The 26,955-nt window shown below is 39.8% G+C and overlaps 2 protein-coding genes across 3 annotated transcripts in view; one reads left to right on the top strand and one right to left on the bottom strand.

The window, feature by feature from the left end:
• Window positions 1–26,955, top strand: part of LOC144631719 (uncharacterized) — a 61,014-nt gene that overhangs the window by 13,400 nt on the left and 20,659 nt on the right. The gene's annotated exons all lie outside the window — the stretch shown is intronic.
• On the bottom strand, window positions 7,029–26,669 carry LOC144633812 (cytosolic non-specific dipeptidase-like). Of its 2 annotated transcripts, none has more exons than XM_078492685.1 (17): window positions 26,597–26,669; window positions 26,461–26,479; window positions 24,736–24,846; window positions 23,781–23,900; window positions 23,301–23,342; window positions 22,222–22,302; window positions 18,701–18,775; window positions 18,093–18,173; window positions 17,334–17,407; window positions 15,863–15,937; window positions 15,365–15,509; window positions 14,982–15,081; window positions 14,167–14,219; window positions 13,251–13,369; window positions 8,841–8,926; window positions 8,557–8,723; window positions 7,029–7,324 (listed from the first exon to the last, which is right to left on the bottom strand). In XM_078492685.1, exons 1-17 carry the CDS (start codon window positions 26,632–26,634, stop codon window positions 7,277–7,279), a joined length of 1,434 nt encoding a protein of 477 aa, XP_078348811.1. In that variant the 5' UTR covers window positions 26,635–26,669; the 3' UTR covers window positions 7,029–7,276. The 2 variants fall into 2 exon arrangements, with proteins under 2 accessions (XP_078348811.1, XP_078348809.1); XM_078492683.1 differs by lacking the exons at window positions 7,029–7,324; window positions 8,557–8,723; window positions 8,841–8,926 and adding exons at window positions 9,402–9,892; window positions 10,584–10,750; window positions 11,437–11,522.

The following is a 26,955-nucleotide window of genomic DNA, read 5'->3' on the forward strand; positions in this document are numbered from 1 at the left end:
ATACATCATGATCGCTATCAGAACGGGCTAAAAATAGTTTTTAAGTTTAGAAGCTTGAAAGCTGGTATTTGAGTGCATTTGAGACAGTACAAGTGAAACAAACTATATGTGGTCAGTTTATAAGAAGAAATTGACACCGTGAATGAAACAAACGAAATGCAATATACACGAAAAATGGAACTAAAATCCTCTCAAATTGAGGTGAAAAAAATGAGGTGTCGAAAGCACAATATTATTTGGATAGATAAAATCGCATTCAATTCTATGTGAAGAAAGCGTTATGCAACATTTTTCATAGGTGGTTTATTTTAGTTCAGTATGCGGGAAAATGTTTACACTATTTTTTTAGCTCAATTTAACGTCATTTTTATATTAAACAAGTTTATTCAGTTGTTCAAAAGTAATTTAATGCACTTATCAGTTCTCTACATCTAGCGATCAAGCGTTAACTATATTGCCTACGGAGAATATAGTTCCAGATTTTATCACAAAGTTGTCCGTTAATCTCCGGCTAAAAAGTGAGCAAAAAGGTTGAGATAGTTTTTCACCTGTCAAAAAGAATTAATTTTATCTGCTCTTCTTTTTTAGCTACCCAAAAATCAATCACCGAAAGATATTTTTAGTCATTTTTCATTTCACAATTATTTGTAAGCTCCTTACGATTAGAAATAAAGGGCGGGGCTTACGATGCGACGAGGCCAGGGTTACAAATTCCACGAGGTGTAAGACTGGGATAATATAAAAATATACCTTTATACCTTTGTAGTTTGTGATTTGTAAAAATTGATCAAGAGTTTTACATTTTCGTTCACCTAAGAAACAATTAACAGGTGAAACGCGACCCTCACTTAACTGCGGCTTTATCCATCGTGCTAGAATAATCTAGAATAAATCCGACACTCTTTGGATGTTATGTCGAACTAATATTATTATTTTGAGTTAAATATCGCGCTAAGATATCTTTATGCGTCACTTCTACTTCGCTATCAAGTTTGAACGGTTTCTTTCCTTTTGCGTCAGTTTCCTCTATCGTGCCGCGCCGATGGGACTAAATTTTGTATTAATCCGGATTCCAAAAGATTAGTCGGCCCTTTTTGATGTCAGGCAGGACCTGTTTGGGCTCCTCGTTTCGGCAGCGGCGATTGCCAATCGGCAGAAACGTTGCCGAATAAAAAAAACAAGCACAGGTCTAGCTGTCGCCGTTTAATCTCTCGCGTGGCACTGCTTACCACCACCGGAATGTAGTCAGATGTTGAAAATACAAGAAAGTAAAATGTCAAAAATGCTGCTAAGGTGGGCGATACAATGTAACCAATATTAAAAGCGTTATCGATCACTGCAAAACGTAGAAACATGGTTTCAATCTTAGTGATTGAAGACTGAGCTGGAAAAGAGGGGGTGGGGGTGAGGGGGGAGGGAAGAGGGAAGAGGGCTAGGGTGCCGGTAGGAACGTCACCTGATCCCAAGCGAAACGTGTATTTTTTATATTCCCCATTTCAGAATTTTATTATAACCCCATTCCATGGCGAAATTGAGAGCCAGGAAAATTACGAAATGGGGCATACAAGAGAGAAAAATGTTGTTCCTTCCTTCGCGTGATGTTACATCACAGATTTATTTTTAAAATAAGCTAAGATAAGTAATCAATACTGAAAATAACCAGCTAATTATGTTGAACAATGGCAAGTTTAATTTCCTTGATCCCTTTTTTAAGACTTTTGACATGGACTTGGCACCAAACCTACAAAACTTGGGAACATCGTTCCCAGAGCCCTCTCAATGAGGTTGGGGGGTAATGGGCTTTGCACTAGTAGCTTCCTTGAACACGTGATAAAGTTCAAGCCTTGTGCGATCTAGATATAGACTCAAAGATTTACATGGGTCAGGGGAGTTAACCCTCTCTTGCGGTCAGTTATTGCGAGGTCTGACCCTTAAAATTAAACCAATTGTGTTTGGAAATCGACACTGCCTACTAACAATAAGATTATGTGCTCCAGATTCCTATGAGGCCGTGATAGTTGATTAGGCCGAAGGCCGAACCATCTTTCACCTTATAGGAACCGAGACCGAAGAAGAAGAGAAGAATGGTTAACAATAAGTTTCCAAGCTCGTTGGTAGATGATTCGTATAACTAGGAGCGTATATTCCTGGCAATGGTGCTATTTTTAAAATTGTTCCCGAGAACTGTGTGTTAGGTTCGGAACCATTTTCAAAAGTGACTCGTTACATGCTAACAACAACTCATTGTCTTACTCTTAAATTGTAAATTGACTAAGGGTGGTTCACAGGAGCGATGCAAATGCAAACGCAACAGAGGCGGCGGAGAGTTTTGGAACGTGTGTGTGTGTGTTTGTGTGTGTGTGTGTGGGGGGGGGGGGGGGGGTGGGGGAGGGGCTAAGACTGTCCCAAAATTACTTGGCAGGTTTTCATATTTGCAGCAACTTTTTTTGTTCTAGCAACGTTTTGTATTCTGAGCAAGTTCTAGACAGACGATTTCCGAAGATTATCTGATTGTTGTTCGGCAGCAATACGAACGTTTCCGATCATTTTCTAACTTTTCCGAAGATAAACGAAATTTCCCGAAGACTCCCAAGAAAGTTTCGAAAATGTTTGAACTTTCGATCGTTCAGCATTAAAATTCGTCAGCAGACAAGACGTCATCGGTTTCTTCACGATTGGTTCCAGTGAAAGAAAAAAAAACTTTAATTTTACAAGTTTTGGACTAAATTTTTTTAAATGTCAGTTTCGACGATCCTACTTCATGGTGCTTCTTGGATAGCTCTTTTGTCCTTGGAGGGCAGAAAATGTAGGCTCTGAAATTGCAAATGTCAAAGATAACGTCGAAAACAATCTAAACAGTTTGTGGACCTCTACTGGTGCCGTTCTGGAGAAAGGAGGTTTGTTGTCCAACAACATATTTATACTTCGCCAAAAGCAGTCCTGTTGAAACGATTTGCGAAAAGATCGCGAGACGGAATTTTACCAGTTTTACTCTGCGCTCGCTTGCTTGTGAACGAGTAGCACAACGCAAATGAAAAAGCAAAGAATGGAGAATTGTCCTGCACTTGCATGCACTTGCACTTTCTTCACGTTCGAACATTGCTAACGCAAATGCAAGCAAGCGAAGTGTGATTTGTCCGCAAACTTGGAAACAGACTTCAACTGCGTGTCAGTGCGTATCTCACGTTCCTTACGTCTGCGTTTTCCACGTGAACGTCGTTTGCACTTGCGTCGCACTTGTGAACCACATGTTATAATTTTTCGTGCACTGTGCCAAGAAAAAAAGGCCAGGCTCCCGGCACGTTTTCTTGATGTGGACGTCTGGTTGAGAACACCAGTCTGTAGTCCTGTGGTGTTCAAGATCAACTGAGAGCCGTTATTGTAATGTTAATCCTGGATTAAAAGCTGATCCTAAACAAGTAGTTCTACAGTTCTGTTTCCAGCTTTTCCTAGTTTTATAGCCTACGTAGCAGGCGCCTATGTAGTTTTGGAGTGCGCATTAATTTGGTAAGTGTCTTTTGCATTTCCCAATAAAACAACACAGGCTACCTGTTTCTAGACCTGACTTATTTAAGTCGCGCGTGGTCAATCCGTTTTGGGTCACGTGGTCTGAGTGAAAATGCAACCGTTTTGGATACGTCACGAGATGAATTGACCGTGAAGGCGTGAGAGAAAGAAATCCGGCGACCAATATTTGGGGAAGTAATATTGAAAAGGGCATTAACTTTAGAACGTCTATCCTCTTTCTTATCCTATTTCAAGGTTAAAGTTTCAGGTCAGGGAAAACAATAGAGTAAAATCAGTATCTTGGATAAAAATGTCTTAAAATTGGGTATAAATTGACCGGGCCTAATCCAAAAATTAGATTAACCCTGATTCCAACAACGGAACTCTTTTGCGTTATTGATCTTGGCAAGATCTCCTGCGCACATTTAAAACGGGATAGGTCACAGTTTATCTAGGGGATTCTTTTGCTGCTTATTCAAAACATCGAGTATAAGTAATTTTTCTTTAAAGTCAGATCCTCGGCTTCGTTTCCAACAAAGCGTTTTACATATATTTTCTTGCATACATCTCGGTCAAAAATGTTTTGCCCCTCCTAAACTGTTGTCGCCACGAAACCAAGTTGAATTTTGCAATGCGTGTTTCAATCTTGACCAAGTTATTATCATTTTTAAACGCCCAGATCCTAGTACCTTTTCAAGCTATTAGTTATAGCCCAGACAGTTAAAGGAAACATATTTTCTCTAAAATAAGTTCTTTATTCTTTTCTTTATTCAAAAGACAGGCGGGCAGCATACCCTGGTCTCAAAGGTTTTTAATTTCTTCTTTCTTCAACTGAAGCGGTACTATTTTGTCGACGTTTCTTGGCTTCAGATGAAAAGAAGATCTCTTAGTCCAGGGAACGAGTAGCCTGCGAATACAGCCGCCTCTCCGCCCTCCGACCCGCTTGTTGCGTTCGTTCCCCTCTGAACGCAACAAGCGGGTCGGAGCGCGGAGAGGCCGCTGTATTCGCAGGCTAGGGTACGAGCAGCATGACTCAACGACCTTTTAAAACTAGATTAGAGGCTGTCAAGAAGGTGCCGGTATAAGAAAATGCCGCCTAATATTAGAGAGGTTAAGCAAACGGCAAAAATCGAACTTTTGGTGTCTGATTTTAGCCGTTTGTACAATTTAGGGAAATTGTTTGCATTTACTGTGATTAAGGGATTTTTTTCCGATTTTTCGACTGGCTTTATTTAAGTGCTAAACAAAAAGCAAGCAAAATCAGAATTATTTTTGCCGTTTGCCGTTTGCCGTTAACGTCATGCTTAACCTCTCTATTATAATACGAAAACGTCTTCTTAAATTCATTAATAATTCATGAAGTTAAAACAAAGAAAATCATAACCGTGAAGGAGGTTTGGATACCCGGTCTTTTAAACTAGCATAGATATTTACGATTTCATTTCTCCGTTTACTCTTTGGTTTTTGTTTCGATTGTGAAGATATATCAAACACGCGAGACAGTGTTTCATCAGCTATCCAAACGAAACATCTCTCTTCTCGGAGTTTGGATATTCCGATGAAACACTGTCTCTTGTGTTTGATATACAACAGCAAGATTCCGTTTTCTTTGGTTGCAAATATAAAATGATTTTCTTCAGAAAGTATCCAGACAATGAAACAAAGCCTTTTTTATTTCACATAATAAGATTTATCTAAGTACAATCAGAATTAACCAAATCCGATTTAGAGTAACTTCATAATCGGACTTTATGAATTACTAAAACTCTGAGGTCTTCCGAAAATTGTTGAGTCTCTGAACAAGAGATGGACGGAAATCGTACCAAATCATTAGAATCAGTTTTCCGAAGTCATTAAGGAATTATTAAAGAAAAGTTAAGAAAGTGAGTGAATTACCGACTGGGGTCGTGTCACCAGCATACTGGCTTATTTTCAGTACTGGCTACAGTACTTTTGTCATTTTAGTTGTTGACCTTCAGTCCGGAAATCGTACCAAATCATTAGAATCAGTTCTCCAAAGTCATTAAGGAATTATTTAAGAAAAGCTAAGAAAGTGAGTGAATTACCGACTGGGGTCGTGTCACCAGCATACTGGCTTATTTTCAGTACTGGCTCCAGTATTTTTGTCATTTTAGTTGTTGACTTTCAGCCCGGAAATCGTACCAAATCATTAGAACCAGTTTTCCAAAGTCATTAAGGAATTAAGAAAAGTCAAGAAAGTGAGTGAATTACCGACCGGGGTCGTGTCACCAGCATATTGGCTTATTTTCTACTCCTCAACAAGTTCTTGTTCTACTATTATAATTTCCTCATAATTCAGGGTCCAATTGTTCAAAGGGTGCTATCTATCAGATAAATCACTATCCAGTGGATAAGTATTGACAAAACAAATAACGCTAGCTACTAGACTGTGATTTAGAGTGATTTAATTAACCGTTTTTCTTTATTTTTTTTTTTTTTTTCAAAAATGGAACTGGTGGATGGCATCATCTACCCCTTGAACGACTGGAGCCGGCATTTCTCGAAAATATCAACTTTCGTCATTGCGAAATGTTACAGTTTATAAGGAAGGCGGTCCAAAGTTAAAGTGCATATATACAGTACATGTAGGAAGCTAAGGCTTTTTCAACTCTGCGATCAGCAACTAATCCCCTTTTAGATTAAGTCTCGACAAAAAAAAAAAAATGGTGGCGTTGAATGAAATGAATTTTGCGATGAACCTTTGTTTGTGTGAATTCGTTTCGGATCAATCAGCTTTCGAAATATTTAGATTTAAAAGTATGCGACTTTCATTTGGTTTCCAATTGCTTTGATGGAATTTTTGTGAATCGCAATTCAAAAGAAGATAATTGGCCTCCAGTCCGGGTTTAAATTATAATCGGTTTTGCCTTTCGTTGGGATTATAAAAGATAACATTCTCATAATTCCCGGTCTTTGAGTTACAAATTGTTGAGTTACAAATTGAAAAACTGTTGATTGCATTATATCGCCAAGGGTAGGGAACAACATTCCAGAGCCCTTTTGAAAATTTGTCTTCCGGGAAACCGTCTATTAGAGTAAAATTAATTTTGCAGTGTCCATTGCAGCTAAGCTAATGGAAAAACAAAATTCGGAAAATTACAACCTCGTTCCCAGGGCTTTTCCCTTGGTGATTTGGAGAAAAGCCCTGGGAACGAGGTTGGGAAAAGTACAGAGCTTTGTATGAGTCCGCCATATTGGTGTTCCACTTTGGTACACCAACATGGTGGCCAAAACTGTCTGCGAGGAGAAAAATGATTTTGCTGCCAAAGTCATGCGTTACACTTCGGAATGCTTTGGTTATCATTTTTAATTTATAAGCATATCTGAAAAGCATTTTAAACGTGTGGAAATCTTAGTTTCTGCAACATCTGAGATCACTTTGTAGGTTCAATAGTTTTGAATTTAGAATTTTGATGAGGCCACATAAAACTGGCTCTCTAAACTAAGCTCAGGGTTAAGCATCTCCAACGAAGACAAAAGAAATGTTTTACACAACAGTCTACCGAAGTACTTTACTTTTATTATTCATTTCACATTATTTTAAGCAAAAAGATGGCGTCTCAAGAACAGCTTTTTCTACAGGCACTCGTATCCAGGCAACGCTCGTACACATGTCAGATCATCCTTGCGCATGCGTCTGCCCACTATTCAAGCGTTTTTCACTCTAGCTCTGTTCTGCTTTGAATCGTTTTTAGAATCATCTTGAATTGTCCTCAAGTCTACTCTATCTGGTTCTTGGGCTTCTCCATTACTCTATTTTAGCCACTTCCTCCATGTAGGCGGCAAGAACTTTGGTCTGTTGATAACAAAAAAGACGTCATGATGGCTATGCCCTCAGTATTTTCGTACAAAATATTCTGAGGTTAGATTGCGCTTTTAAAAAACAATAAACAGCTTACGTAGTTGACAACTCAAGGCATTGAGTACCTATTCCTAACTTACTTACCACAATAATGAAACCATATTCCATAATTTGGCTTTCAAATACGACAATGGTACAGCTACTTCATTATTATACGAGCATATTCCCTAAGGTTTGCCCACTAGTAGATCACATGGCTTATTTTGATGGCGGCTATTATGAATATGGTCTATTGACTTTTGGGAATTTAATTCATTTTTGTGACGTTATTCCTTTCAAACTGAAGGAAACCTTAAAAATAGTAGTTGGTAGAAAATCACCAGAAGAAGTCAAAATGAACCAAAATAACCAAGAATAGCTACGACTAAGAAAAAATTGAGGCAGATTAAAAAAAAAAACTTGAAAAAATTGGCCATTTTTTCAATATTCGCCGTACGTGACCCCGGTACCTCAAAATTTGCTTCCTCAGAAATAACAGGCTTAACTTGCATTCAAATGTGAAAACAAACATGACGGCTACCTTGCACGAGGCCTAGTAATATGCTTTTACATTTTTTTACAACCACGTTAAAAGAAGGTACGTGAGAACACTTTGAGAGTAAGATAAAGTCTGTGTCCAAGCCAAGTGGCTCATACCGCCGGAGCTTATCCCGGTTTCTGTAGCATTAAGTGACTAGGAGTATTTCTACTTCCCCCTGGATGGGATTCTAGTCCATCGCAGGGTTACTTCCAGCATTAATTTGCCAGTAGCCATTTAAACACCTGGGTGGAGAGAGACACCATAAGAGAAAAGTGTCTTGCCCAAGAACACAACACAATGACCCCAGCCAGGGCACGAACCTGGCTACTTTGAGTTTCATTTGAATCTGATCGCAGGTTAGTTTTTTTGGTTGATTTGTGTTCTGTTTTTAAATTATTTCTGTTAAAATGAGGCAAATTTCGAATGATAGCCATAGGCCACCAAACAAAAGATAATAGCTGACATAGACCACTAAGCTCAAATGCAGACTCCACCTTTACCAAACTTTGAGAAAGTTTCTCAGTGACATCGTCGGTTATTTCGAAGAAAAATTTGAACAAGCAACAGCGCACCTATCCTCGTTCCGACGCGGGAAGTACCGCGGGAAGGAGAAAGGAGATGATTGAACACAGGTTACGATACTCACTCCCTCGATGTAATTTTTCCGGTCCATCTTCTCGTTCTGTGAGTGCGCGCCATCGTCACACGCTCCAAGTGGTAGCAACATGACATTCTTTCCAGTGGCTTCCTGCAAGGTCAGGGTCACGGGAATACTTCCCCCTTCTCGGGTCATGTCGGGCTCAGTTTGAAATACTGCAACGGAGAGAAGCAAACAAGGTGTTGCGTTACATCAGTTACTTGCGTTACATCTGCTACTTGCATTACATCTGCTACTTGCGATTGTGTGACTTAAACTCTGTCACGCGTTACCTGTTTTCAGAGCATTCCTCGCCGCTTGGTAGTTTCCGTGGTTGTAGTCGCTCACCCATGGTCGGCCTCCATGACCCATTGTCACTCTGAAAGAGATAAATAGGATAAATAGTCTGTCCCCGGCGTTTAGCTAATTGGGAAGCAGCGCGTAAAACAGGATTAGGAATGAACAGCGAGTGGATAAAATGGCGAGGGGTCTGGGCTGCGGTGTGGGGGGGTGGTTTGGTTCATTGCCGTTCTTTGCGCTGCGCTAACATGCAGTATTGTTTACGGGCTTTTATTTCCTCAGTCGTTTTACGTCTTTTGTGTAGTGGAGAGGCACAGAGGCGGGGGGGGGGGGGGGGGATGCGAAAGTTAAGAGGGTGGGTAGACTACGGTTGGCCGTAGAACCCTCCGCTACTTGCACTCGAACATTCTCCGTTAGACACAGAGGAAACAACAACATGTAGATAAAAGCACACCTCAAAAAAATCACAAACGTACTTTTTTAAAAAGCAGGAAATCGAGTTTATTGCAACATTCCTCTTATTATTCACACATATTTCAATATTTATTTATTTAATTATAAATTTGCCACGAAGTACGACAATATCTTACTACTCAATTACGTAGAAAAAAAATAAAATTTGATGTTAATCAATCATTCACTTTAAAGTGCAACCCGACATGACCAACATATCTGATCGGTTTTGATCGAGCTATCCTCGGTTATCTCCTGTGTGTGTGTGTGTGGGGGGGGGGGGGGGGGGGGGGAGGGGGACTTGTGACCGGAATACTTTTTGTTCGCAGACAGATGGGGCTATAACCAGAGGAACATATAAAATAAAGGATTTATTACTGGCATTTTTTACTGGATTACGATTCAGAAAGTGTCTCTGTCATATCGGGATTGTACAGTACTTCTTGGTTTGATTATGAAAACTATTTTTCTATTTTCCTTAGGTCTATTTCAAATCACAACATTTTCTTAATATGTCAATGTTCCAAGATAAGCTTTTGAACTATTCTTTAAGTTGACCTAGTTCTTCTAGGTACGCAACCAAAGCTTTAGTCTGCAAAAGAAAGGAGATTACAAAAGGAAGACATTTAATATTTTGACATAATTAATCAGGTATGAATTATTAACTACAATACAGAGTTTTGGGGTAGTAAGGCTAGTTTTGCCGTTGGCCACCAAATTTCTCAGCTAGTCATTTAGATAGAGAAATCATTCATTTGAATGATCACACATTACGATACACAGACTGAAAAGTTAGAACCACATTGTTCAGCACGATGAACGGTACCACATGAAAGTACTGCTCAACAGCTATCATTTGAATGGTCACACACAAGGGTTTCATCCACAGACTTTAAAGCTGGAACCCCCTTGTACAGCATAATAAACAGTACCGCATAAAAGGCTCAAAAGCGTTCATCTAAATGGTCACATACTAGGGTTTCATCCACTGACTTAAAAGTAGAAAAACCTGTACAGCATACTAGCCCCTATGGTTTCATTTACACTATTAAAAGTTTCAATAAAGATATACAATTGGCCTGAGCACCGAGTCTGGCTCATAACCCCCACAAATTGCGTGTATGGTTGTCCTGCCGGCGTTTTGGCTGTTTGTCAAAAAGGGACAGTCGAGCGTCCGACTCGATAATGCTGCGCTCCTATTGCGCTGTTGGTGTCAAAACGGAAACAATCTCGTCCAATTCCTTCGTCTAATTTTAACTGAACAAAGACGAAGCACCACTCACCCCTTGGATGTAGTTAATGCGATCAATCTTCTCATTCTGCGAGTGCGCGCCATCGTCACAAGCTCCGATCGGTAGAAGTACGATGTTCTTTTGAAGGGCTTCCTGCAAGGCCAGTGTCACAGGGATACTACACCCGTCACGTGTCAAGTCGGGTGCCACACCATGAACTGTTCAAAACAAAAGAGGATATCAAAACTTACGCTGCGTTCTTTTGATTTACACGCTATTCCCAGAAGGGAACCTAGCAATAATGACTTGATTTTCTGGAACAGAACTTGACAAATGAAAGGAACTCATTAGGAAGTGACGATGCTTGACGATGGCGAGGATGGAAATGGATTGCTTGTGATCTTTAGTGTGACTACGAGAACGACTACGAGAGGGTACCACTATATCTAGATCACAGGAGACCCAGTAATGATTTTCGGATTTTTGTATAACAGTACTCGACAAATGACAGGAACGCATAAGAAAGTGAGGATGACTAACAATGGCGAAGATTGCCGAAGCGCATTAGTGTGGATAAATATGAAAAGAGGCTCACTCTTTAAAGTTGGGCTCGACATTCGTTGAAATTTTGAAACAATCCTTAACATTCCATCAGTTGGGAGGGACCATTTTGCTATCAATTGCTTGAATATGGAGCACCTCGACAATCCCCACACCAAACCCCCAACAACCAACCTTCAGCCTAATGACTAAAAAATTTTATGTTGTACTTTTCCATCTCTATACCGTTTAAGAGCAGGAGCCATTATCAGGATTATGCTAGCTTAGGAGTATTACTACTTTACTTGCGTTACACTAAAGGCGTCACGCTAGTCACAATGAAAAAATATCAACTGTCACTCACCGGTGGTCAAGGCTCTTCTGGCCGCTTGATAATTGACGTGGTTGATGTCACTGACCCATGGTGGACCACTGTGGTGTAAGCTGACCCTAAAAGTGCGTCATGCACACTGTAAGGTCTTTTGTTAGATCCAGGATGAAAAGGAGCATCCTGGTTGGTTTACTGGGCGGTCCAAAATTTTGCAATTCACTGAACGTTCCGCTAAGAGGAATTATTTGGCCGATTTTCATTTTAAACACATTTGTGTATAGGAAATAGGAAAAGGAAAACCTTTTGTCCGTTATGCCTCCGACGGGCAGTTTTCGATAAACTTTTCCAAAGTGATTGAAAAATTTAAGTTTGTGGTTAAGTTTACCGCGCCCGTTTGCCGAGAATGGATGTATTTATAGTAGTTGCCTTTAGTAGTTGCCTTTATTTATAAACACGATATGGATAAAAGCTTACAGCTTGTGGGGTCGTGTAAATTAAAATAGAAGAGCCATTTATAGCACAAATTTTACCAATACATAGAGCTTGTTTACTCAGCATTAGGAAATATTGGTCTCACTACTCAGCAGTTCATCATCTACGAAAAAGACTAACATAAGCACTCTGGGCTGATCATAGTTGGATGAAAGCTTATTCGCAGTGCCATGCACAAAACGAATCAGTAAAGGGATTTATCGCTGAAAGCTCGCTAGCATTCTTCACTGAAGAACGTACTCTGCCTTCTTTTTTATTCTCGAGTTCTTGAACTGGTACAAAACTGTCAGTGCCAAATTTCCGACGACAAGAGTAAAGCTGTGCTCTTAAAATAATTGCAGGGTGCCCGAAGGTTCTTCTGTAAGAAATCTTGGGTACCCAGCTCTTAGAAGCTTTCATGATAGAAAAGCTATATAGGTAACCCAAAGGCAAAAGTAAGTCGCCTGAGGCAACTGGGCTCTGCTAGAGCACAACCCTGAAGAGGCGGCGTATCCGTCTAAGTCTTCCCTTATTCTTGTATGGTTTACTGTTTTCATTGGCCTTCAACCGGAGGAAATGTTTATTTTGACACGTCCTCCTATCTGGGAGGTAATTTTGTTCATACCATCGCAATAATGTGGCATAGACCTTCTAAGAGAGGAGAAGCAAGGTACGCCAAGCAATAGCAAAGAACAACGAGAATTGCCGATTGAGGAAAGTGGAGTAAATTCAAATATCATGTAGTTCCACATATTACAATACAAACCTTACTTTTGAAACAAAACAAATGGCAATATTTACTGACAAGTATATACCTGATTGAAGAATCGTTGACCCATGAAAGCAAAAACCATGACAGATGCGAAACAAATGTTTAATGGCAAATTGGATAAAATAATCGTCGTATGTGACAGAATAAACACGATAATAAGACAGGTTGCATAAACATGCTCTTAAGGCTCTCAAAGGAAGAAAATATCTTAAAAATATTGCTTGGCTTACCAAAGCTGTCTACCCAGAATACCATTAGGTCGTATCTTTCATGGTTTATGCTATTCACAGGATCAACGTTTCTTCAATTAGGTATATTTATGTACGCCATGAAGATAAGACTCGGACCAAAAGAGAAAGAGAGCTGGCGAGGTTTAAAGCTAATCTCTCATTTGGCCTGAACTCTGGGCGACTCTCGTGCGCTCCCATCAAATTTCTCGAGAGTCGTCGCGAGTATTCTCTTGTTTTGTCCATGCATGTCGAGAGTTAATAGACATCTTACAACTCTCGGCGAATCATGTTCTCGTTTGGCTCGGCCTTTAGAGATAGAATTAATAAAGTTGACTGTAAACCCTACTGTAAAGTTACATAGTTAATTGACTTACTTTAAAGTATTTGGGCTCCCTCTTTTCTGGTGAAGTTTGGTTAGATATTCACAAACGTGTTTCTCGACTGTAGCCGGAGTCATATCAGGCACCAAGCGGATGGAGAATTTGCCGATCACCTGAGGAACAAAAAACACAATAAAAATAACCAAATCAAACATAATTTACTTCGCTAATGTAGTAGTGTTGCACAGAAAGGAAGAGAAGACACTTTGGCCTGGTCCACACTTACGCATTTTCTCCTATCGTCTACACTGATAAGATGGAAAGCACAGTGTGTTTTAAAGCCTCCGTTTTCCCCGTCCACAATAGGGTTCCGTTTTCGATTGTATTAGCGTGGACGACAGGAGAAAACGCGTTAGTGTGGACGGGGTCTTAGGACTTGTAGTTGGGGTCAGTCAAGAGATTAAATCTCATTTGTACGGTCTCCTGTAGAACCAGTTCTACGAGTTCTACGGGGCGCGAGGCGCGGGGCGGGGTGCGGGGCGGAGGGGAAGGGGTACAGTTTACCCCTAGGTGCAACGGCTTAAAGCTGTTGAAGACCTTAAAAGAAAAACAGAAAAGCAAGAAGGGGCATGGAGTGACAACATTAGAGGCAGGCCTGGATAGGCGCTATAAAAATATATTTATTATTATTATTATTATTATTATTAAAATTAAAACGGTTTGCATTTGGGTAATCTTGAAAACATTGGCCCATCTTTTCTCAAGTTTATCTCAATTTGTATTAAATGTCATTTGTAATGCTCGGAAATCATCCTTGTTTGCAAAATGGCTATGATTTTGCCACTAAAAGACTGTTGCTCTGCCAGGTTGAAAGTTGAAGTAATATCTTTGATCTAAGCCCCTTAATCAGTGCTTTCCTAAGATGCGACCAAGAACAAACTAAAAAACATCTACATGTAGACATACAGACCTTCCTGGGAATGACAGTTTTTGAACCAGGCTCGTAAAAGGCCCCTTCGATGCCTGAAACAGAAGAAGATTAGAAAAGTCAGAAACATCAAAATACATTTAACATTGTTAACTTTAAAATGTTTTGAAACTGATGTGAAAACGTTAAATTGATCTTATAAACACTTTTCAGAAACTAAATTTTCGACTCTCTGTTGCCTTCATCAAAGTTAGTTTCAAAACAGTGTCACTGCATGCATAATCGGTTCTTATTTGCTGCTGGTCTCCAAGGATGCTGCTAAAGGTAAATAAACTTGTGGGAATTTTTTGTGTTTGTTTACGGAGTTGCAGTCCTGGATTGAATGCAAAGCTTCCAGTAAAAGGCATTCTTGCCACGGAGGCAAGCGTGGCGGTGTTTGGGGGGGTTTTTTTCGGGGCCGGGGCCCCCCTCTTTTTGCTTTCTTTTTTTTTTTTTTTTTTTTTAATAAAAAATTTTGCCTATTGTTCAGGTTCCTTTCTAGAATTTCAAAGTAGTCTAGATGGATGCCGTGATCTGTTGTTTCGGCATGGTGCCTAATAATTGCACATTATTGCTCCCATTTAGTTTCTGCCATGTCTTGTCATGTCAACGTCATGTCATGACGTTGACAGTCATGGTAATGCAAAGCAAATAGTCAATGCAACGCAAATAAAAGTGCAGTTTGTTCCTCAATTTGGTGACTTACCAAGCATAAACTGGAGAGGAAAGGCACTGCATATACAACAGGTAATTGGAGGGCAGGGTAAACTTTAATGCTATTATAGACTGAATAGAATGCAATAGTGATTCCTATGTACCATGTATAGAAAGAGATGGATAGCGCCAGCGATGCATCAGTACTTCCTCCTTGGTGTCATGAATCAGTTTGTTATGACCAATGTCTGCACGGTACTCTTCCTGAAAAAATACCAGTACAAACAATTTTGTATTGTCAATATCCCAAGCACTGAATAAATACCATAAATGAAGTGAAATGCTATGCCAGAAGTGCAATGATGCCCTAAGGCTACTGAAAAGCGAAAACATTAAGAGAAGGATCGAATAACAAAGGGGATAGACAAAGGCTGACGAAATGCTCAAACTTGCCCACCATTTTAACTCACAAGTGCTTTCATTTGAACCTGCTAAGAATCTTCAAAAGTCAATGCAGTTTCCTCTGACTGTTAAATTTGTTACCAACCTTGTCAAAATCAATATCTGTGTACGTTGCTCTCTCGTCATCAGTCAAAGGAGCAACATCTTCGTTGATCTTCGGGATGATAATATTACCCTTAAGGTCAACCAACTGGTCTAGCAGGTAAATAAGGTCAGACATTGCCTCATGTCTGTGTAGAAGTACATGAAAAAAAAGTGCATGATCAGAGTTTTAATGTAGATCATTATTAACAAACGATATACTGGTATCAGTTAGGGTACATATAAAAAAATAACGTTGTCTTTTTCCTGTTTTAGTGCCATTTAGTAACACTTTCACACACAAAAAAAAAAACAATAAAGAGTAAATGTGGAGTCGTTACCTCATTTCTTGTTTATAAATTACCATGACCTACTTTCCAGGGAAGAGGGGGTTTATGAACAACAATGAACTTCCAGATGGGGATTAGAGGGAAGGTTTAAGTTTACGGTAGTTGAGAGCCAAACAAAACTAAACTAAGACACTTGAATTTACAGTACTCACACAGTGCCGCCAAAAACACCAGAGTGTAGATCCTTTGCTGCACAAGCAACCTCTGCATTGAAGTAACAGATACCTCTGAGGGACAAAAATAAAGACAAAGAAAATGAAAAATTTGTATTTTAAAGCAAGATCACTTCCTACAGTGTATATTGTGCACTACTACCACTGGAGACAGTTAGAATACTGCTGATTCATATGTTGCAGTTAATTTTTTGATCTCAGTTAATTTCTTATTTAAACTACAATAGTTACTAGTAACTTTTTTCTTACTCTTTTTTTTATACCAGGTTAATAAGTAGAAAAAGTAAAACACCTCTCCTCCCTTGACGTCTCATACCCCCTACCCCACCCACCACCACCCTTACTAATCCTTCCCTACTATCTGCTATTATCCCCCTCCTTTAAAGGAGAAGTTCACTCCAGAATGGCCATTTACTTTCTTTATGCCAATAAAAAGTTTATACAAAGATATGTTACAAAGATATGTTATTCAGCCTGAAGTTTGGTGGGAAAATTTGAATACTCAAAACTCCCTGTTTCTTTGTAGTGGCTTTTATTTGTCAAAATGCCTGTTTGTGCAGCTCCATTTTGTTCAAAGACAGCTCCAAGAAATACAAAAAACAAGGAGTTTTTACTATTAAAATATTCCCGCCAAACTTCAGGCTGAGCTCTTTGACGTCATGCATACATTACCAGCTCCAAGATGGCGGCGTTCAGTTGTCGAGTTTTGGAAAAGATTTCATAGGGTTATAGCGCACGTTGGAGGCTGAAATTTTGGTGAATAACATAATAACATATCTTTGTGTAAACTTTTTATTGGCGTAAAGAAAATAAATGCCCGTTCTGGAGTGAACTTCTCCTTTAAGTACGATCATCTTAGAGTATTTTCGCGATTTTTTTTTTTTTTTTTTTTCGTTTTTTTTTTCCTATTTATTTTTTTTTTTTTTATTTTAATCTTTTACTAACCAGCACTGGATTTGATTTCTCAACCTCTGAATTTGCTGTCCAACCCCTTATCCACTTATCCACCGTAAGGTGACTCCAACCCATACCCTAACCCTAACCCTATTATTAACCTAGTTCAAAAAACAACAACTAGTTAGATAAAACCAACTAGTTAAAGTGCATATGAAGCGAAATGTTTTAATGCATATTTTTAAAGTTTAACATCTTATAAGAAAACCCTGAAAGTTTGAAGAGAAAAGAAAATAAATTGACGATTTTACAACCCAAAAAAGTTGCAGCATTTGGCTCTAAAATTGGCCGGAAAATCAGATCAAATCAACTGCAACATTATATTAAATTCTAGTGGATATAGAGGACTGACAGGAGAAGAACGACATGATCTGGGATTGAGTTGCTTGAGTGAGAAGAAAATATTATTCCCATAATTCTTGAATTTTACCTTAACTTACAAGAATTCAATTTATTTATTTTAATAAAAATTCATTAGATGATTCAGTACCCTCACCTCAAGCCATAGGTAATGCAAGGCTTCTTTTTACCCAACCAGTAGTTGTCAGATATACAAACATAATCAACAGACTGGAAAAAAAAAGAAGTGACATAGAATGTTATGTTTGAAAGTATGGAAATCACTAGTTTTGTGCAAAGATGCATGTTAACTAGCAAAACAAATGAATTATTGTAATGTGACAAGTAACAGGTCATTCTTGCATGCATCAAGTTCATAAAAAGCAATAGTCAAGGCAGATCTGAGTACATTTTGATTGGCCATGTGTTTTTAATCTACAGGACTGATGCATGACTGTCTGATGACAGTATATTATGTGATGCGGCTTATGTATTTGACCTGTTATATGGGGCTAACTGAAATTAAGCCAAGGTTAAACTCGAGACAATTGGTGGCCAGTGGTCGCTCTCCCTAATTTGGAGAGGTCTCAGGGTTTTGTCAGGGCTTCAATTAATTTACAGCTCTCCTGTGGAGGTCAAGCCATTTTACTTGCATAATGCCTTTTCAAGCAAGTGCTTCCAATCGCCTTTCATTCCCACCCTCCCTTTCCTCTAGGTAAGTATCAGTAAGTATTTAGTCATGCCTTCCACTAAGTTTTTCTCTCAGTGTTGCTGCTCACAGGGTTGTCATGGTTACCATCCATGCTCAATGGCGGCTCTCACATAGATTCAGGCATCATCTCCACACTCATCTAATGGTGACTTGTTGATCTGGCCCATTTTGCAAAGCTATTTTGCACCATTTTATTCAACTAACCTTGAAGAAGGTATCCTTCCTTGCAAAGATCAGATCATCCAAACCTTCACTGCCAGATTCTTCCATTCCTTCAAACACAAACTGGTAAAAAAATAGTTGGTCAACCTGTTTGTTGGCAAAGTCCCCAAAGGGCAGAGGAACTTTTGAATACAAAAGAAACCATTTGTGCTATGATAAGGGAAACCTAGGTTTTCTAGGGACACCTTGTAAAATTTATTGCACCAATCTAGCAATTTTTATTTTTGGAGCAATGCCTTTTGTGAGGTCCTGCAAGAAGGGGAGGGGATGTTTAAGCTATGCCTGTTATATATAATTTGTCTTGGTCATGTTTTTCACTCCTCAGCCTAATGGAAATTGTCAGGTTGATATATAACCCTTTCCAGAGGCTGTGGAGCGATTTAAAAGGTGTGTGTGTGTGTGTGTGTGTGTGTGTGTGTGTGTGGGGGGGGGGGGGGGGGGGGGGTGGTCATCGTACTCCAAGCCAAGTGCATCAAAAACATATTCATTTGTGAAAATATCCAAAATGTTTAGATTGAGAAAAGGTATGGTAAGGGTAACCCAGCCAAGCAAAGAAACACCAAGAGTCTGGTACCAAGGTTTGCTCTTACCCTCAGGTTGATTGGCAGCTCATTACCAGTCTCCTTGTAGGCTTCAATAGCATTCAGCCATGCAAGCACTGGACCCTAAAGACAACAAAAAAGAGAATTACATAATGCAAAATAATTCATTAAAAACACCATTGTGATGGCCAAGTCAGGCTTAAGTCAGGCTCCCAAAGAAGGTAAAGTTAATATTAAAGGGTTCCTGGTCTCTGACCAAAACAAAACATGGTGCATGGTTCCAGGACTCCGCTGCATTGCCTCAATGAGAAATATAGTCCATTTTACAGTTGCCTGCTCAGTGACATGGCCGTTGAATAGAAGTGAGGCTGGATCCGGAGGTGACCTTGTTTTGATAAAGACCTCACTGCTTTTGTTGTGTTAATCATGCTGTTTTGATGCAAACTAGTTTGCATTTACATGATAAAGCAGAGACGTTTGTATCAATGCAAGGTCACCTCCAGCCTCACAACCATTCAAAGGCCAGGTCATTTGGCAGGCAACTGTAAAATGGACTATTGGAGCCTTGAGCTCCAGGCTCTAAAAGTGGCTGAATACCACTGTACATGCAGGTGGAACTGGCAGGTATACTAAGAAGGCTTCTTGGCAAATGCACTCAAGAGCCTTAAATCTGTGCATTCCACCCATGGAGAGAAGTCATACCCAGGGGGGGGGGGGTACTAGAAAAAGTTTTGTATGGGGAGGCTCCGCCCGGAGATCCAACCCCTTACCCTTTTATATACCATTTTGATAGTCAGAAAAGGTACCCCTTTTTTCGACTTTTTTTGCTTGTTTACAAGCAAAAAGTAGGAGAATAGCGTTTACATGGGCTAAAATCTGAACCGGAAGGGATCGCATTCTAATGTTAACTCTCAAGGGACTGTTTTCATTTCTCAAGGGAATACTTTCCGCTGTGGGTGATCAAAGCGCGTGACTTGTAAAGTGTCACTCTATAGTTGTGCTTCAGCACTTCCGTTCTTGTAGAAAAAACGTGACTTGTCAATTTACAAACATTATATAAGAATCAAAAACGTGAGTAGCCCAAATCTTACGTCACATAACCAATTAAGAATGTAAGGGGTTCAGCGCTCGAAGGCAGCGAAGTTTAAAACGATTAAGAACGCAATTTTTAATAGTACAAGTCTTTAGGCGCTAATATTAATTTAACCTAAAACGATATAACAACACAAATTTGTACTCGTACAAGTCTTTCACATATTTAAACGTTGCTAATAGTTAACCAAAGGGAACTCATTTCGTGACAGTTGATTATTTCTGCTGAGTTCACAATTTAGAATTGCAACGTATCTAGCGAAGCGCACTATTACTAAAAATAGATTTCGCCACATGATACCCCCCCCCGCGTGAGTCGAACAACAATTTTAGTTTCGGCAAAGGCTTTGTATGGAGGGGACGCACCCTTGACAAGAAAAAAAGGGCGAGAAAGGCACAATTTGAGGCCGAGATTCTCGAAAGGCTCGAAAAATGATAGATTCCAAACATTTTTGCTTTAGTAATTGAAAAACAGATTGAAGGTATCCAAAAAATGGCCCAAAATTGAATTTAATAGTCGAAGATCCGGCAATGACACCTTGATTCCCACTGCAAAATTATTCAGGCTGCCGAGAAATTTAAGCGGCGGATAGCGAATTACTATCGAATTATATAATTGCGAAGGATAGCACTTGTATGTTTGCTTCATTTAGGCCCTGGAAAGATCGTCGGTTGCAAGAAATTTAGAATTCTTCCCGAATTTGACGGCACTGATCACCGGCCATCCGATCTGTTTCGACACATGATAGATAGAGGGCGAAAATATTAATATGCTATTCAAACGCCTTTCTAATGGAATTGACGGGGGGTTTGATTTTAATAAAGCTGTTATTTATCCCCATTACTATTACAGACTGCAGCTACAGCTGCCGAGCTCGATCAGTGTATATTAAATAGTATTTGCCGCGACAATTGTGTAACGAAATTGACCTCTTTAAGTATTCGGGTCAAGCAGGGGGACCGATCGGACGAGCGTTTCTTTGTGTAATTTTGTGGTGGCATAAATCTGAGGTTAGCTCTGTTGTGTTGCAAAATGTGCCACTAAGAACAGTGTACTAAATGTTTTGCATTTCTCGTAAAAATAAATGTTTTCTTTCAGCAAATCCCGGCAGCAAATCGAGCCTTTATAAACCATTCAATAACTGAGAGTAAAACATTTTACACATTTATTGAATAATCGCTCTGTTTGACAAACCTTTTGTTTCAAACCACGGTTTGAGCTTTCTACGTTGCACAGGTAAGGCTTTCCGAATTCCGAGCCAATTTGGCCATGGTTTTGTGAAACAATCGCTAAATATGCCTCCAAAGTGGTCGCCAACCATACATTGCTCTTACAGAGAGCGGTTTGTTTGTCCGAATTTTATCTGACTCACACCGGGGGTCAAATTCTGTGACGTCATTAGTGCGCTTCGCTAATTGCAACATCATTAAATGTGTTTAGTGATATTTATAAGTGTTTTTGTAGCCTGTTGTGAAATTACTTCCGGTGGAAACAGTAAACGTTAAACGTTTCTTCTGTTCAGAAGTTAATGCATCGCCATTAGAAAAATAAACAGCAACTGTTTTGCTGGAAATGTAGTCGTTAGAAATGGCATGTGTAGCCGTAAGGTAAAGAATAACGCGAGGAGAAGCGGCTTTTGGTAATATGCAAACGAAAATTTACTTCTCAATGTGGGGTTAAGATTGCGTGACGAGACAAAAGGTAACTCTGTCGTGCTTAACCTAACCTGCGATCAGGCGTTATTTTTCTGCATTAAGCCGAGTAGAAATCTTTCTAACTCGAAAGGAAACAACTATTTCGATTAAACATGTTAAAGGCAAATGTCAAAGTTTACCTTTTTTAACCAAGCCAAAGTATATGAGTCGCAAAGCACCCAGCCGTCGCGACTGACAAATACAGCATTTACTCCGCGAAAATAAAAAAAATGCTTGAACTGAAAGACGTTTGAATTCTTCCATGATATATTCGAACAACAATGCCCAGGATAAACCTTCTACTCATACTAACTTCATGCAAAAAAAGTCGATATCTCGAAGAGATCTTTGATTATACCTTTTATTGCAAAAAGCCACCCCTTTCATATACCTACACGATGTCACATTTACCAAAAACGGGAAGTTTTCTTGTCATTTTTATGTAGCGCTTAATAAATTAAGACGATACAGCCAAAAGTTGCGTCTGCTTGAAATATTTAATGTATTAAAGGCCTTTTAAAATATCATTATGGCAGATTTCCCTACCCTTTCATATACCTATATTTGTGAAATCCCTACCCTTTTATATCCCTGGAGCCTGAAAAAGGTACCCCTTTCAGGCGGAGCCTCCCCGTATAGGCCATTATAGGGAGTAACCCCCCCCCCCCCCCCCAGAGTCATATTAATTTATTTTTGGTACCAGAACTGCCTCAGGGCATGACAACTTTGCATGATCTCTTTTCATTCTTTTGAACAGCTTTATATCTGACTGTATCTTTTACCTTATCGTCAGTCGATCCTCTGCCGTACAGCTTGCCATCAACTTCTGTCAACACAAAAGGCTCTGTGTCCCATCCATCATCCTAAATAAAACAATTAAACAAGAATATAATTTATCACAAATAAGCTAATAAAAGAGTGTTTTAAAGTACATATTTACTTTCATTCCATTTTACTCAAAGCTGCACTGTTGCTGTAATAGTATGTGTAGGGAGGGGGAGGGGGGAGGATAATCAAGAGTCCACTTTCAATATTAAATAACTAATAAAATCAATTTAAATAATGAAGCCTTTGCCATTTTTCCCCTATCTTCCATCTTCTCGATACAGTCTTAGAAACACACTTACTGGCCCTCCCTCTTTTTAATACCTTGGGCCTCCTGCGTGCCCCTTTTCTCTTGGGCTCCCAACCACACCCCCTTCCCCCAACTGAGCCCCTAACTTTCCAAAAAGAATGTCATGCATGCGCAGGTCTCTAGATTTCCATCTATAGGTATTTGCAACAAATTTGAAGTCAAGAATGATAACTAGCGATAACACAAGGATCCCAGTGACTGGAACTCAAATTTAATTTATGTATTTTTCCTTGTATGTGTAAATTATGGCAAGTTTGTTTTGGCTTCCATAGGCAGCAGAAACAAAAATTTGGGGGGCTCACCCCCCCCCCCCCCCCCACGTTTTGGTGCCGAAAATATCGCAAGTGCATTGTAAAATTGGTTTGTCAGGTTATACCGTCTCAAGAGTGAGCTCAAACATCTTTGAAACTTACTTGGAAGTCTTCGGGAAACTTCGTTTATCTTCAGAAAAGTTCGAAAAATGAGATCGGAAACGTTTGTATGGCCTTCGAACAACAATCGGATAATCTTCGGAAATCTTCGGTCAGAAAATAAAAAGTTGCTCCAAATTTTAAAACCCGCTGAAATTTTTTTGGATAGTCCTAGCCCACCCACGTTCCAAACTGCTCCGCCGCCTCTGTCTCCATGTTGCTGTGACACATCCCTTTGTGTGTCAGCAACTTAATAATGAATAATAATAAAATATTATTGTGCAAAAGAGATATTAAAAGTACAGGGTGTACTTACCAGCTTTGCTGGTTGAACATCAAGATGTCCATAAATGCACAGCTACAAGAAGCAAATTAATTAAATTGGAGATAACTGAAAAATTTAATATACTGGTGCTTTTTTCATTAGTTATCAGTTAAGACTTTGTATGAGCTGAAAATGTGAAACTTTACCTTAAAATTAACAGACAGTAAAAATTACTTTAAATGAGAATTTTTGTTTAGCCATTAGATGGGTCATGTAAACCCTAAAATTCATTTGTAACTAACTTTAATGTCTGCAAGGCAGGCGGCCAGGAGGCGACAGAAACGAGGCGCAGAAGGACAAAGGGAAGAAGGAAAAGCGTACGCGTAACTTAGCGACTAAAGTTTTTCATTCTGGCAACCAAACTTGGTGGGTCCAGGGTTAAAGGGAGAAATAATCTTAAATTATTTTTAGCATGATAATGAGAATCTCAGGAAAAATATATATTTAAAACTGCTGACATTATGAACTTACTGTTTTCTTGGCAGGATCCTTTCCAAGTATTCCCAGGAGAACAGGTGGCAGCTGAATGCCAACACCATGCTGAGGACCAAGGTCAGCCAACTCAACTTCTCCACCAAGACGAATTATTTCCTGTTAAAAAAAAACAAACAAACAAATAATAACGGTAAGACATGCCTGTCCTGCAGACCTTTATCAACAAATGCCTGAGATCCATCATGGGCATCCACTGCCCAGAGGTCATAACAAATGAAGAGTTTGGACAAAAATGAGGAGGAAAGGATCAACATCCAGATAAGAAGGGGAAAGGGGGTTGGTTGGGGCCCCCCCCAAAAAAAAAATCAAAAGGGGGAAACAAAAGGGAGGAGGGGGGGGGGGGCCCAAAAAGGGGGGGGGGGGGGGAAAAAAGCATGCCTGTCCTGATCATAAAGTCCTGAGTCCTCCATACCTGGCCCAGCGGGAAACCCATGGTATCTCTTTGGTCTTTGCGACATACATAGACTTGAGCAGTTATACCCCCAAAATGTCTGTCTGTCTGTCTTCCTGCCTGCCTGCCTGTCTGTCTGTCTATTGGTCTGCCTGTCTGTCTGTCCATCTATTGGTCTGCCTGTCTGTCTGTCTTCTTTGGTCTGCCTGTCTGTCTGTCTGTCTGTCTGTCTGTCTGTTTGCCATCACAATTTATAGGTAGTTTTTTCCTTCACATATGAGAAATGGGGTTGGATTTATGGTCAAGGTTAAGGATTAAGGGTAAGTCTGCAATCTGCATTTTATACCTATCAATTTGTCTTTTGTCAATGCAATTCTGTCAATATGTAATGTGTTTTAACCTCTATGAATAAATGTGATTTTTCGGTGCTCCATGTCTCTTCTTGCAATGTTCATGGTTAAGGAAAAGCATGGCACATGCATGGATCTTTTCAGTTTATTGAGTTTATAGTTTTAATAGAGAAAACAAAGTCATACATACATCTTTGGCATGATTGATCATCTTGACAATCTCATCTCTATAGGGCCCCTCTGTCCAAGCTGACACACTCTTGATAGCAACAGCATCACTGAGCCTTTTCACATATAGGTCCTATAAGTAATAATTATTTCCTTGATCAGAATTTACTTTCTCCTCAAGATATTCTAACCAATACGGGACGTCAGGTCTATAATGTCCACCTAATGTCACACACAATAGGAATTACCAAGACCCCATTTATGTGGGAGAAAGGTCCTTTTACCACAGGGCAAGGCCAGTACTTAGGGCTAGTGTCAGCGAGTGGCATATAAGACTGGGGGATGGGTGTCACAAGGCACAGAGGCAGGGTAGCATGTACCTTTGCCAAGCCCCTGGAGGGATGATAGCAAGGGGAAGTGGATGTGCCCACCGTTTCTCACCCAAGCTAAGGCAACCCAGGCATCCCTTCAGTGTGGGACTGAAGGGTTTTAAAACAACAACTAAAAACGGTATAACAAGATACATTTCTTTTTAAATTGACATAATGTCTATATAGTATAACAAATGGAGCATTGCGATACCAGCCTATGTAACAATGCTATGTCTGAGAGAAAAATCCTATAGATGTGAGATAAAAGTGGAGGGTGGGTGGGGAAATAAAGGCTTGAGTCAAGGGCAAGAAACTGAGCTGTGAGCAGAGATCAACTGTGATCTATGAACTTGAGTGTGAACAAGGTGAGTCGACTTGGAGCTGATTGGCTGGTGATCTGTAAACATGTGTAGGCTAAACTTTTTGATTGGGCGATAAGGATAGAGGGGGAGACCCAGTGGATATTTGCATGTTCAAGGCACGGGAAATTGATTACCAGAAAAACATACTACCGATAGTAGACTTTTTTGAGACGCACGAAACAGTTGCCGTTGGCGAGACTCGTCTTTGAATTAAGCCCACGTGATTTACAACTAACGCCACATTGGTATGCGCACGTGATCACATTCCTGAGGCAAGAGAGATGGGGTTTTCTGTTAATAGCAAGGGAAGTCTTTTATCCGTGGAAAAAGTATAGACGACAGCCTACGAGGCAGCATAGTCAATTGCATTATAGCTGAAGGAGGGGATCCTCCATCGGGTTATTTTCGAGGGCATTAGGAGTAGCCATGTCGAGTCACAGGTCCGTTCGTTTCAACTGGGAAGCGCGAGCGAGGACAAGAGTTCACAACGAGTGAAGGAATGTGCTAGTGGTTTCCTTTTCACTGACAGCTGTAACCCACTTGACCCAAGACACACGTCGTCGCCAACGGAACTGTTTCGTGCGGCTCCGAAAAAACAATCTACCTAATTCGGTAGTATCTTTGGCAGGGTTAACAGGGACACCCACCCCAGACCTAGGATGTCTACCATTACTCATCCCATCCTGAAAAGCATCCCCACCCATTTTACATTGGACCCTTTCCCCTCCCCCTCCTCCCCCTGGGAAACACCCCAGAAGAATATCCTGTCACATACATTTGAAGAGAATGGGGCTTATCTCGTGACCATAATGAGATGGAGACCATGCCAATATTACAATATTAAATTCGAGATAAAGGACATTTACTCTGTGAAGTGGCACATTTATTTTTGAAATGAGGCTTTGTTGTATTTTAACTACTCACACTTCTCTCGGTTAAGTGGTTTGTAAATGCAAGATGATAAATTGTAATGCATATAACTTTAAATCAAATAAAATTGAATGACTTAATCACCTGATGGTTGTCCACGTATCTATGGAAAATAAAATCAAAAACCGTTACAACGAAGAACAAGAAATATGCGATTAAAAATTTTACAAATTGTCTTCTTATTTACGCATTTTGTTATGAACAAATCCACCAAACTTACTTGAAAATGGCCTCGAGTTTTGGAGAGAGCGACGCCATCTCGTGCCAGAGAAAGAAGGAAGTCCCGTGAAGAGGCCGAGCTGAATGGGGTTCAATTACGTATTTGCTAGGGAGGGGTGGTGTAAAAATTTTTTCGGTGGGGAGGAGGGGGGATGAAAAACGTCATTATTTCTCTAAGGGTTTCACTAAGGCTAAACAAGTAGATAGAGAATATACTAAGATAATTCTTATCCCTAGTAGACGATTTAAAGTGTAATCCTACATTCCCTTTTTGGAAAATTTTAGCAAGTAGTTTTTCAGACAAGTATGTCAAAAGCCACCCCCTCCCCACCCCAGCTCCTTAGATTTTTCCGCAGTGAA

Source organism: Oculina patagonica, chromosome 12 (genome assembly GCF_052425735.1).
Source record: "Oculina patagonica isolate OP01 chromosome 12, crgOcupat, whole genome shotgun sequence".
Classification (NCBI taxonomy): domain Eukaryota; kingdom Metazoa; phylum Cnidaria; class Anthozoa; order Scleractinia; family Oculinidae; genus Oculina; species Oculina patagonica.

What these genes read in the sequence shown, in the direction of transcription:
- LOC144633812 (XM_078492683.1), bottom strand. Translation starts at nt 26,634, where the DNA reads ATGGCGTCGCTCTCTCCAAAACTCGAGGCCATTTTCAA. An exon ending in GAGGATCGACTGACGATAAG is followed by an intron (nt 18,776 to 22,221) that starts GTAAAAGATACA and finishes TGTTGTCTTTAG; the next exon opens with GGTCCAGTGCTTGCATGGCT. An exon ending in AAACTGTCATTCCCAGGAAG is followed by an intron (nt 13,370 to 14,166) that starts GTCTGTATGTCT and finishes TTTGTTCCTCAG; the next exon opens with GTGATCGGCAAATTCTCCAT.